Genomic DNA, 13,150 nt, shown 5'->3' on the forward strand with positions numbered 1-13,150 from the left:
GTAACCACTAACCTGTTCTCTTCATCCATGTGTTTGTTTATCTTCCATATATGAGTGAAATCATACAGTATTTGTCTCACTCTGTCTGGTTTATTTTGCTTAACATAATAGCCTCAAGATCCATACTTGTTCTTGAAAATGGGACAATTTTATCTTTTTTATGGCTGAGTAGTATTCAATGTGATGTATACATCACATGTTCTTTATTCATTCATAAGTCAATGGGCACTTGGGTTGCTTCTAAATCTTGGCTATTGTGAATAATGCTGCAATGAACATAGGGGTGCATAAATCTCTTTGGACTGTTTATTTCATATTATTTGGATAAATACCCAGTAGTGGGACAACTTGATCACATGGTATTTCTATTTTTAATTTTTTGAGAAATCTCCTTACTGTTTTCCATAGTGCCTGCAGGAGTTTGCATTCCCAATAGCAGTATATGAGGGTTCACTTTTCCCTACATCCTCTCCAAACTTTGTTATTTTTTGTCTTGGTAATTATAGCCATTGTGATTGGTATAAGGTGATATCTCACTGTAATTTTTATTTGTATTTCCCTATTAACTAGTGATGTTGAATATATTATCATGTGCCTGCTGCCCATCTGTATATCTTCTTTGGAAAAATATCTGTTCATATCTTCTGCCCATTTCTTGGGCCGGCCCAGTGGCGCAGCGGTTAGGTTCGCACCTTCTGCTTCTCGGTGGCCCGGGGTTCCCTGGTTTGGATCCCGGGTGCAGACATGGCACCGCTTGGCACCCCATGCTGTGGTAGGTGTCCCACATATAAAGTAGAGGAAGATGGGCACGATGTTAGCTCAGGGCCAGGCTTCCTCAGCAAAAAAGAGGAGGACTGGTAGTAATTAACTCAGGGCTAATCTGCCTCAAAAAAAAAAAATCTTCTGCCCATTTCTTGATCAGGTTGTTTGTGTTTTTGTTGTTGAGTTGTATCAGTTCTTTATATATTTTGGGAATTAACCCGTTGTCAGATATATGATTTGCAAATATTTTCTTCCAGTTGGTGGGTTGTCTTTTCATTTCATTAATGGTTTCCTTTGCCTTGCAGAAGCTTTTTAGTCTGATATAATGACGTTTGTTTATTTTTCCTTTTGTTTCCCTTGCCTGAGTAGACATGATATTTGAAAACATGCTGCTAAGACCAATGTCGAAGAGTGTACTACCTACATTTTCTTCTAGGAGTTTTATGGTTTCAAGTGTTACATTAGAATTTTTAGTCCATGTAAAGTTAATTTTTGTGGATGGTGTAAGATAATGGTTTAGTTTCATACTTTTGAAAGTGGCTGTCCAGTTTCCCCAACACCATTTTTTGAAGATACATTCCTTTCTCCATTGTATGTTCTTGCTTCCTTTGCTGAAGATTTGCTGTCTGTTGATGTGTGGTTTTATTTCTGTGCTCTCAATTCAGTTCCATTCATCTGTGTGTGTGTGTGTGTTTCTGTATCAGTACCATGCTGTTTTGAGTACTATAGCTCTGTAGTATATTTTGAAGTCAGGGATTGTGATGCCTTCAGTTTGATTCTTTTTTCTCAGAATTGCTATGGTTGTTTGTGGTCTTTTGTTGTTCCATATAAATTTTAGGATTCTTTGTTCTACTTTCATGAAGTGTGTCATTGAGATTCTGATTGGGATTTCATTGAATGTGTAGATTGCTTTAGGTAATATGGACATTTTAACTATGTTTATTCTTCCAATCCATGAGCATGGAATATCTTTCCATTTCTTTATCTCTCTCCAGTTTCTTTCACTAATGTCTTATAGTTTTCAGCTTATAGGTCTTTCATCTCCTTGAGTAAATTTATTCTTAGAGGTTTTATTCTTCTGGTGCAATTGTAAATGTGATTGTATTCTTGAGTTCTATTTCTGCTAGTTCACTATTAGTGTATAGACATGCAACTGATTTTTTTTTTTTAAGATTTTATTTTTTCCTTTTTCTCCCCAAAGCCCCCCGGTACATAGTTGTATATTCTTCGTTGTGGGTCCTTCTAGTTGTGGCATGTGGGACGCTGCCTCAGCGTGGTTTGATGAGCAGTGCCACGTCTGCACCCAGGATTCGAACCAATGAAACACTGGGCCGCCTGCAGTGGAGCGCGCGAACTTAACCACTCGGCCATGGGGCCAGCCCCCATGCAACTGATTTTTATAAGTTGATTTTGTACCTGCAACTTTGCTGTAGCTTTGGATTATGTCTAATACCTTTCTGGTAGATTTTTTAGGGTTTTCTATATATAGAATCACATTGATCACAAACACCTAGAATTTGGCTTCTTCCTTTTTAATTTTACTCCATTTTATTTATTTTTCTTGCCTAATTGCTCTGGCAAAAACCTCCAGTACTATGTTGAATAGGAGTGGTAAGAGTGGGCACCCGTGTCTTGTTCCTGTTCTCAGAGGAATGGCTTTCAGTTTTTCACCATTAAGTTTGATGTTGGCTGTGGGTTTGTCCTATATGGCCTTTATTATGTTGAGGGAGTTTCTTTTTAAACCCATTTTACTGAGTTTTTATGGCAAATGGATGTTGGATCTTACCAAATGCTTTCTCAGCATCTATGTAGATGATCATGTGATTTTTCTTCCCCATTTTATTAATGTGGTATATCACATTGATTGATTTGCAGATGTTGAACCATCCTTGCATCCCTGGTATAAATCCCACTTGATCATGGTGTATGCTCCTTTTAATATATTGCTCTATTTTATTTCCAATATTTTGTTGAGGAATGTTACATGTGCGTTCATCGGTGATATTGGCCTGTAATTTTCCTTCTTTGTGTTGTCCTTATCTGGTTTTTGGTATCAGGGTAATGTTAGCCTCATAGAATGAATCAGAAAGTGCTGCATCTTCTTCAGTTTTTTGGAATAGTTTGAGAAGGATATGTATTAAATCTTCTTTGAATGTTTGGTAGAATTCTTCAGAGATGCCATCTGATCATGGCCTTAGTTTTTTAAGAAGTGTTTGATTCCTATTTTGATGTTTTTCCTTGTGATTGGTCTATTCAGATTCTCTATTTATTTTTGATTCAGTTTTGGGAGGTTGTATGAGTCTAAGTATGCATCCATTACTTCTAGGTTTTCCAATCTTTTGGCATATAGTTTTTTTATAGTGTTCTTTTATAGTCCTTTGTATTTCTGTGGTTTTCACTAAAATATCTCCTCATTCAATTTTAATTTTATTTATTTAAGACTTCTCTCTTTTTCTTAGTGAGTCTGGCTAAGAGTTTGTCAATTTTATTTATCTACTCAAAGATCCACTCTTAGTTTCGTTGATCTTTTTTCTTTTAGTCTTTATTTCATTTATTTCTAGTCTAATTTTTATTATTGCCATCATTCTGCTGACTTTTGGCTTTGTATGTTCTTGTTTTCCAAGTTCTGTTAGATGTAGTTTAAGATTACTTGTTTGAGATTTTTCTCATTTGTTGGGATAGGCTTGTATTGCTATCTCCTAGGATGCTCTTAGGACCCCTTTTACTGCATCTCATAAGAGCTTGTATGTTGTGTTTTCATTTTCCAGGTACTTTTTAAAAAATTTGTCCTTCGATTTCTTCGTTGATGCAATGGTTGTTCAGTAGCATGTTGCTTAGACTCCACATAATGTGAATTTCCCAGTCTGTTTCTTGTACTTGATTTCTCATTTCATAGCATTGTGATCAGCATGCTATGATTTCAATATTCTTAAATTTATTGAAGTTTCCCCTGTTTCCCAACATATGGTCTATCCTTGAGAATATTCCATGTGCACTTGAGAAGAATATGTATTCTGCTGTTTTTCAATGTCATTTTCTTTATATATCTATTAAGGCCATCTGGTCTAGTGTCTCATTTAAGGCCACTGTTTCATTGTTGACTTTCTGCCTTGATGATTTATCCATTCACGTAAGTGAGGTTTGAGGTCCCCTACTATTATTGTGTTATAGCCCATTTCTCCCTTTATGTCTATTAATAGTAGCTTTATTTACTTTGGTGCTCCTGTGTTAAGTGCATACATATTCATAAGTGTTATGTCCTCTTGATGGAATGTTTCTTTTATCATTATATACTGCTCCTCTTTGTCTCTCACTGTCTTTTTTATCTTGAAGTTTGATTTGTCTGATATAAGTATGGCAACATCTACTTTCTTTTGTTTGCCATTTGCTTGGAGTATCATATTCCATCCCTTCTCTCTGAGGCTGTGTTTGTCTTTAGAGCTGAGATGTGTTTCCTGGAGGCAGTGTAATGTTGGGTCTTCTATTTTAATCCATCCAGCCACTTTGTGTCTTTTGAATGGTGAACTCAATCCATTTACTCTTAGAGTGATTATCGATATATGAGGGCTTAATTTTGCCATTTTGATGCTTGTTTTCTGGTTGTTCTATATTTCCATTGTTTCTTTTTCCTTGTATTTCTGACTGCCATTTCAGTTTTATGGTTTCCTGTGAAGGTTTTCACTTTATTTATGATGTGGGTCTGCTCTGATTTTTGTTTAGGGGTTACCATGAGGATTAAAGATCTCATAGATGTGATAGTCTATTTTCTGATAGCCTTTTGTTTCCATTAGCCTAAGTAGGTTACATCCCTTTCCTCTTCCCCTCTGGTCATTGTTGTCACAAATTATTCTTTTTTGTGCTGTGGATTTGTGACTAAATTGAAGTGTTTATAGATATTTTTGATGCTTTCCTTACCTTTATCTTTTATGTTTTAATTAAGTTTTTACTAACCTATCTTGATATTGAGCTGCAGTTTTCTGATTCTACTTGTCTATTTTTCTCCTTGCTCAACATTTTGTAAACCTTTGCTTTTTAGTTTTAGATGAGAGGTCTCCTTTCAACATTTCTTGTAAGGAAGGCCTAGTGGCAATGAACTCCCTTAGCTTTTGTTTATTTAGGAAAGCTTTTATTTCTCCATTGTATCTGAGGGATAGTTTCACTGGATAGAGTATTCTTGCCTGAAAATTTTTGTCTTTCAGTGTTTTGAATATATCATTCTATTCTCTCCTAGCCTGCAATGTTTCTGTTGAGAAATCTGCTGAAAGCCTGATAGGGATTCCTTTGTAGGTTATTTTCCTCTGCCTTGCTGCTCTTAATATTTTTTCTTTGTTATTGACTTTTTCCAGTTTTAATATTATATGCCTTGGAAAAGGTCTTTTTGAATTGATGAAATTAGGGGTTCTATAGGATTCATTTATTTGTAATTCCAGTTTCTTACCCAGATTTGGGAAGTTCTCAGATATTATTTCTTTGAACAAGCTCTCTGCTCAGTTTTTCAGGTGAAGAAATTGACATTTGAGAGATTTTAAAACTTCATACATGTTTATGTAGATAAAAGGACAAAGCTAGAATTTGAACTCAACCCTTTCAGTTGGAAATTTGTGTTTTTAAACACTATACGTCAGTACAAGGCTTGATCTATTTGTGTGCAGTTTACTTCCAATGAAGGGTAAGCTGTCCATCAAAGCAAAAGGAAATCTTCCCGGACCCAGATCAGGGAAAGCTCAGAGGAGAATAAGACAGGGGACTGTAAATAAGACTCTGGTGATGGGTGGTTGGCCTCTTTCCTTGTCACCTCAGAGAACAATTATCAACCAGAAATGTTTAGCTCTAATGATCACTGGGCTTTTACTTTGGATGCTGCAGGAGTGAATGACAGGCAGCCACATGGTGAAAGAGTGTGGCTACACCTGCCCATTAAAATAATGAGCTCCCAAAGGCCATGTTGAAGACTTCATAATAAAGGAGCAGGAATTCAAGAAACAGATATTACTACTTGAATGAAGTCAAAGTATAAAAAAATGACTGAATCAGAAACCACGCATAGAGCAGTGGAAATGCAGATGAACTGAAGTTTGCAAAAGATGTTATTGGATCAAAGCAATCAATAATTCTTCTCTTGTAGCATGAGATCTCAGGACACTTCTTCCTAAAGTAATTCAGTAAGTCCAGCTCCTTCCCTCCTATCTCATTCATCCAACACATGACAGTTATAAATTTACAGCCTATTCCACATTTTATCTGTAAAAGGGCAGAGTAACTCTACCCACCTTCAGAAATGAATAAATGAGTTAATATAAATCAAGTCCCTAGAACAGTACTTGGTACTCAATAAGCCCTCAATAAGTACTTGGTACTCAATAAGCCTTATATATATAATATAATTATATTATATTATTATAATTGAGTACTCACTATAAGCCACTCTGCTAAGCTCTCAGGATAAGCAGTGAAAAAAATTCATTTTTTTATATAAATATTTTTTGTACCTGGGTCCTATACACTGTTCTAGGGACTCAGGATAGATACAACAGAGAAAATTCTCTGCCTGTCTTTGAGTAGCTTACATTCTGGTAGGGAAGATTTTATTAAGATAAGAAACACCAAACTCATCATTTCCTCTTCCGTAGGATTACCAGATTGATGTCATAGTGAAGAGTGGTCTTGGTTTTGGGTGCTCAATCAGTGACTGATTATGAGAAGATTTAAAATTTTAGAAAACACAAAGCTAGAAGCACTATTTATTTATTTTAACAGTTTTATTGAGATCCCTTTAACATATAGAAATTGTTTATATTTAAGGTGTATAACTTGATGATTTTGTATATATGCACACATTGTGAAAAGATCACTGCAGTCAAGCTAAATGACTTACCCATCACCTCTAGATAGTTACCCTTGTGTGTGTGGTGATAAAATTTAATTTAAGATCTGTCCTCTTAGGAAACTTCAAGTATACAATGCAGTAATGTTAACTATTGTCACTATGCTGTTCATTAGATCCCCAGAACTTAATTATCTTGAATAACTGGAACTTTGTATTCTTTGACCAACATCTCCTCATTGTCTTCTCCCCACACCTGCCCCTACTGATCTCTTCCCCTGGAAACTACCATTCTACTCTCTACTTTTATGAATTTTGATTTTTTTTAGATCGTGGAGAATTTGTCTTTCTGTGTCTGGCACATTTTACTAGAATGATGTCCTCCAGGTTTATCTACATTGTTGTAAATGACAAGACAGTCTTATTTTTTAGGGTGGAACAATATTTCATTATCTATCTATCTATCTACCTATCATGTATCATCATCTATGTATCTCATATTTTGTTTATCCATTTACCCATCGATGGACATTTAGGTTGTTTCCATATCTTGGCTATTGTGAATAATGTTGCAATGAACATGGAAGTGCAGATAGCTCTTTGAGATACTGATTTCATTTCCTTTGGATATATACCCAGGAGTGGAGTTGCTGGATGATATGGTAGTTCTATTTTTAATTTTCTGAAGAACCTCCATACTGTTTTCCATAGCGCCTGTACCAATTTGCAATCCCACCAACATGCAAGCGCTCCATTTTCTCTACATCCTTGCCAACACTTGCTATCTTTTGTCTTTTTAACAGCCATTCTAAAGGATGTGAGGTGGTATCTCATTGTGGTTTTGATTAGCATTCCCCTGATGATTAGTGATGTTGAACACCTCTTCATGTAGAACAGTGTTTAATATGATGAATGAATAACACAATCAGATAATTGCAATTTGATGTAAATGTGCTGTGTAATCAAATTCTATAAAATGATAAAATATCAGCAACTTTAATTTTACCATCGGGTCTTCTCTAGGGCACTTCTACCTTTTTACACCCATTTATATTTCCTCATTTGATCTTACACTAGTGAGGTCTTTATTAATGCAATGACCTGTCTTTCTTAATGCAAAATGTTCATGGGCTTACTTCATGTCTTCAGAATGATAATCTGGTTGGCCTGATGACATCAAAGTTGTCCTTTGCTTATACTGAAATTATTATCCTTAAATATCTAATGAACCATGTTCAGCTTTTCTTCTTCAGGAGATACTGGTTTTTGCTTGTTTTTGACCACATGGCTCACCCAATTTCAGTCAACTTTGGTGTTGCTTCCCCTCTCCCCCCATGGAGATATGTCCATAGCACTTCTATCTCATAATGGTACTGATGAGTTAGTCCAACTTTTGATCTTTTCATGCATTTTATTGAGTGACTTGTATAAAAAAATTATATAATTAGAAAAAAATTCTAGTTCTAAACATGCATGTATATGTGTATATATATATATATACACACATTTCTCTTAGTTTTACTTTAAAAGAATAGAATGTTTTGTTATGGGTTGAATTGCTTCCCTCAAAATGGAATATGTGAAATCTTATAGCCTGTTGTGTTTAGTGCCTTTTGGGACTCTTATACTAAAGATTTATAAAATATAAGAAATTCCTAACTTTATTGTTAATTTGGGTTTATATTTTGAAGTCAGAATTCTAAAAAGCCATATGAAACCCAAGTCCAGAGGAACATTGAGACTCATTAGATTCAATCTTCCCATTTTCAGTTGAGACAATGAGGATCTGCAGAGAGGAAGTGAATTTTCCACAGTTTCCAAGGAGTTAGGAATGGAGCTCCAGACAAAACTCAAATTACTGACTCCCAGTTGCTCTCTGCTCTATTAGATGGATTCTTTTCTGGTCAACGAAGTATATAACATACAGATTTTAAATAGTGCCAAGAGATTACCATAGGCTGACTTCCTCCGAGAAGACTTTGCCCAGCAGGTGGCTAGGACGTTATTGGTATTAACTGTTTATATGACCTTCTAGAAAACATCCATTCAAATAATGACAAACAAAATCTAACTGATCACAAGATTGCTTCTTTCCTTTATGAAGGATGCAGTTCTATGGCTGTAGGAAGGAACAACACAATTGTGACAAAATTCATCCTCCTGGGATTTTCAGACCATCCTCAAATGAAAATTTTCTATTTTGTGTTGTTCCTGGGGATTTACCTCCTGACCCTAGCCTGGAACATGAGCCTCATCATCCTTATCAGGATGGACTCCCACCTGCACACACCCATGTACTTCTTTCTCAGTAACCTGTCCTTCTTAGATATCTGCTATGTATCCTCCACAACTCCCAAGATGCTCTCTGGCATCATCACAGAGAAGAAAACCATTTCTTTCATTGGGTGTGCCACGCAGTACTTTGTCTTCTGTGGAATGGGGCTGACTGAATGCTTTCTTTCGGCAGCCATGGCATATGATCGGTATGCTGCAATCTGCAACCCGTTGCTCTACACAGCTGTCATATCCCATACACTTTGTTTAAAGATGGTGGCTGGGGCCTATGTGGGTGGATTCCTTAGTTCTTTGATTGAAACATACTCTGTCTATCAGCATGATTTCTGTGGGCCCAACCTAATCAACCACTTCTTTTGTGACCTTCCTCCAGTCCTGGTTCTGTCATGCTCTGATACCTTCACCAGCCAAGTGGTGAACTTCATTGTGGGTGTTGTTGTTGGAATGGTATCTGTCCTTGTGATCCTCATCTCTTATGGTTACATCGTTACTGCTGTCGTGAAGATCAGTTCAGCAAGAGGTAGGACCAAGGCCTTCAGCACCTGTGGCTCTCACCTGACTGCTGTGACCCTCTTCTATGGTTCTGGTCTCTTCATGTACATGAGACCTAGTTCCAGCTACTCCTTAAACCGGGACAAGGTGGTGTCAGTGTTCTATGCTCTGGTGATCCCTATGGTGAATCCCATCATCTACAGTCTTAGAAATAAGGAGATTAAAAGTGCTGTAAGGAAATCTATGGAAAGGAAACATGTTCTTTCTCATGAGCACTCATTTTTCTGACCCCGAGGTAATGTTTACAATAAAGCTGTGAGTTGGGTCAATTGTGCTGACTTTCATGTAGTTCTGGACTAGATGATTGACACAATGATTTTTGTTTACCAGGATTTATGTAGATTCAGCTTATAAACGCTCAATTTAGGAAAAAGCTTCACCATGACAAAGACTGAGCAATCTGAAACATCAAAATAGAGTTGTTGTCTGTAGGAGGAAAACTAAAAAAATGTTAGTCCAGCATTCAGGGTGACGATTCTAAAGGTAGGATAGGAATATATAGCATAATAACCTGAGGACAGGGACATTTTTTCTAAAAACAATTGCCTTTCCATCTTACGAGGTTCTAACATGTTTCCTTTAGGGCAGATGAGCACTGCAAGTCAGACACCCTTCCCTATTGAGAATCATGACTATCGTGAGCCACTGTGACTGGTGGGGGTATAGTCCTGACTCTTTAGATGTAGTAAGGCAGGAAAGAGATTGAAAACTTTTGTTTAGGGCCTTAATGACTGAACAAATGGGCTGACCTCATGGCTAATTCAATCAATGATACAAAAATTGGTCACTGAAATGATTTGAAGAAAACCAGGGAATTGTCACTTCAGTCTAAAGTAACACCTTTCTAAGCAACACTCAAAGTTTCTTAGGAATCTACAGAAGAGGAGCACACTTTCATTTGGTGAGAAAGGTTCTCTGTTTTCATCAATTTTGTGATAAATTTGTGAAGAATTTAGCCAAGGAATTGAAGAGAGTGATTTTTCTCCTCCACATTTTCTAAGAACTTGTTAAGTGTCCTTTAACCAGCCGTAAAAACTAGAATAAATTTATTCAGCTGTGGCCTCTCTTGGTCAGGCCATAAATAAGTGAGTAAATGAGTATCTACCTGTATATCCTTGGATAAGATACTTGGGCCGTGTGTGCCTTAGTTCTTCATCTGTAAAATAGGAATATTAATAGTAATTATCTCATAGGCTTATTGTGAGGAATTAGATGGATCAGTATATGCAAACACTTAGAATAGTGCCTGGTGTATAGAAAATGCTCATGAAGTGATATTGTTATTACTATTATACTATAATGATTTATCACCATCTGAGCTAAAGAAGTAGAAGATGTTTCCTTAGTTTGGTAGGAAATGTGATCTTTGTAATGGCTTTGATGTGTTAGAAAGTGGGTCTACAGAGACTAAAGGGTGTTTGTTAAGTATTCTTAAATCATCAAACCTGTGATTATTAATCTCATCTCTGCCATTTTGCAGATATGTGGCCTTATGCAAGTTACTTACAAACCCTATCTTCTTCATCTGTAAAATGAGAAGAATAATTGCATCTACCACATAGAGCAGATATAACAATTAAATGAGAATATGCATGAAAGGGCTTAGCCTATTGTTTGATATATGGCAATACTTCATAACTGTTAGCTCATAGTACTAGTTAATTAGTCAATTTTATATAAATCAGGAGAAATCCAGGTTAATGTGCTAAAAAGAGACTAATTAAGTAGCTTTGAAATGTCTACTCAAATTGGGACATAATTGTCTCAGTAAAAGGCAAGCCCATACCTCTCACCTCTGGTACCTCTTTTGCATATAGGAAGCAGTCCTTAGGGAAGTAGAAAGAACTCAAGTTCATATAGGTGATGACATATGGAAATGTTACCATTGTACCGACTCTCTCAGCTTCCTGGGCACCCTGCTCTTATCCTTATGACCAGTTTTTCATCTACGTTTATCTGTATTCCACTTCACTGAGCTCCTATCCCTCAATTTGCCTTTGGTAGCTAAGCTTAAATTCTCCTAATACCAAATTCAGTGGAACAATAAATAAGTAAATAAATAAACAAAGGAAAAAATACCTCATGCTTTGGATTTACATGGAGCTGTCACTGATCTGTTGTATCTAATTTTCTTTTGCTGAACAAAGACTCTGGATATTAAGGTATTATAAAAATCTTTCTTGTTTGGCCACATATATGTTCGCCAGTAATGGAAACTTTTTATTTGCATTGAGAAGATATAAAGTACTTTTGCAGTTTGTCCAACTACCAAGGAGAAAGTAATGCTCATTCATTAATAATTATTAAATCCAGTGCATAAGATGGGGATTGGTCACAAGGCTTGAATAAACCAAAAATTATCTGCATTTTACAATAAGCTGCATGTTAAATAATACTTCCCAAATAAGAGCATTTATTATGTGACTACAAACAGACATACATTAAACAGAATATATTTGGCACTGAAAGAATCCAGCATTTTATAACTGTTTGAAGCAGGACAAGGTACATCTGTCTCCAAGGGAGCTAGCCAGCTGCAGATGAAATCAGTTTAGTAAAATTACCACAATCCAGGGTGTGGCACTCATCTTTGCAACCTCCAAAAATCTTTTCCAAGTGGATTGAAGTTAATCAAACTCACAATTCTGCATAAGCCCCAATACTATTTTTAGTTTTCAGTGAAGAAAAAAGCAGCCATGCTTGTACTTGTGCCCATAGCACAATTCTCTGTGCTTTTGAGGAAACCACATGGAAGAACAAATTACAATCAAAAGTCTATTTGGAGAGAAAGGAATCAAAGCAAAGTGGATAATGTGTATCAGTGCCTGATGTGTCCAGCTATAGGGTCCTGACTGGCTGAGGTGCTACCAATGTTTCTCCCCAACCATTCATTTTTTTCTCTTCTAAGTGACTATCTTCATTTCTAATCAATATATTATTTACAGATTGATTAATTAACAGGTCTTACTTCTTTTGGTCTAAGAAATATTTTGTCCCTGAAATGCCTTTTTTACATATTTGTTTATTATGATCTGATTTTGTTGTTTAATTTTTAGAGTTTTCAGAAACCTGGTTATTGGCCATATCTAATACATACATTCCCCTAATTTTTTTGCTAGATATGTATGATTAGAAACACACACACTCACTCATTCACTCAAATACTCATAAATTAGTGACTGATGTATTAAGTGGGCTCTGATGAGATTTTAAACTTTTTTCTAAAGATTAATCATCTCATGTTTCTAGTCTTAAACCCAGACAAACCTAGAGATTGCCTATTCTGTGAACATCCACACAAATAAGGAAACACTTGCATTACACTTCCCTGTGTCCAGACAACTGACCTGGATCTTGCTGACCTACAGTTGAGTGGGGAGAGCCTGACTGACTTGCAAATAAGCAGATACACCATGTATACCAGCATTCTCCCATAAGCTTGATCCATGACTACCTTCCCTGAATTCTTGTGTGTCTCATTGTCTATAACATCTCTTAAACAACTGGGGAACATAAACCAACTGCTTATATCTTGCCTTTGTGGCTTTTATTCCATCCTCACTCTTCTCATGTTTTCCTTTCCTCTTCTAATGCTGGTCAAGCCCTCCTAGGTGCAATGCTGACCATGGATCTGGTCAGGGATAAGGTTCCTCTCTCTCCTACAAGTAAAGAGATGGCCATAGCAGGCTGTTGCAGTCATGGCTTGGAACTGTTATA

General features: G+C 36.4%; 1 protein-coding gene across 1 annotated transcript; it reads left to right on the plus strand.

Moving 5' to 3' along the window:
• Positions 1-8,701: 8,701 nt before the first annotated feature.
• LOC138916506 (olfactory receptor 5A2-like) lies at positions 8,702-9,661 on the plus strand. Its single transcript, XM_070229143.1, has one exon. The coding sequence runs from the start codon at positions 8,702-8,704 to the stop codon at positions 9,659-9,661; it is 960 nt and encodes a 319-aa protein (XP_070085244.1).
• The last annotated feature ends 3,489 nt before the right edge of the window (positions 9,662-13,150 follow it).

This window comes from Equus caballus, chromosome 12 (assembly GCF_041296265.1).
Source record: "Equus caballus isolate H_3958 breed thoroughbred chromosome 12, TB-T2T, whole genome shotgun sequence".
NCBI classification, from domain to species: domain Eukaryota; kingdom Metazoa; phylum Chordata; class Mammalia; order Perissodactyla; family Equidae; genus Equus; species Equus caballus.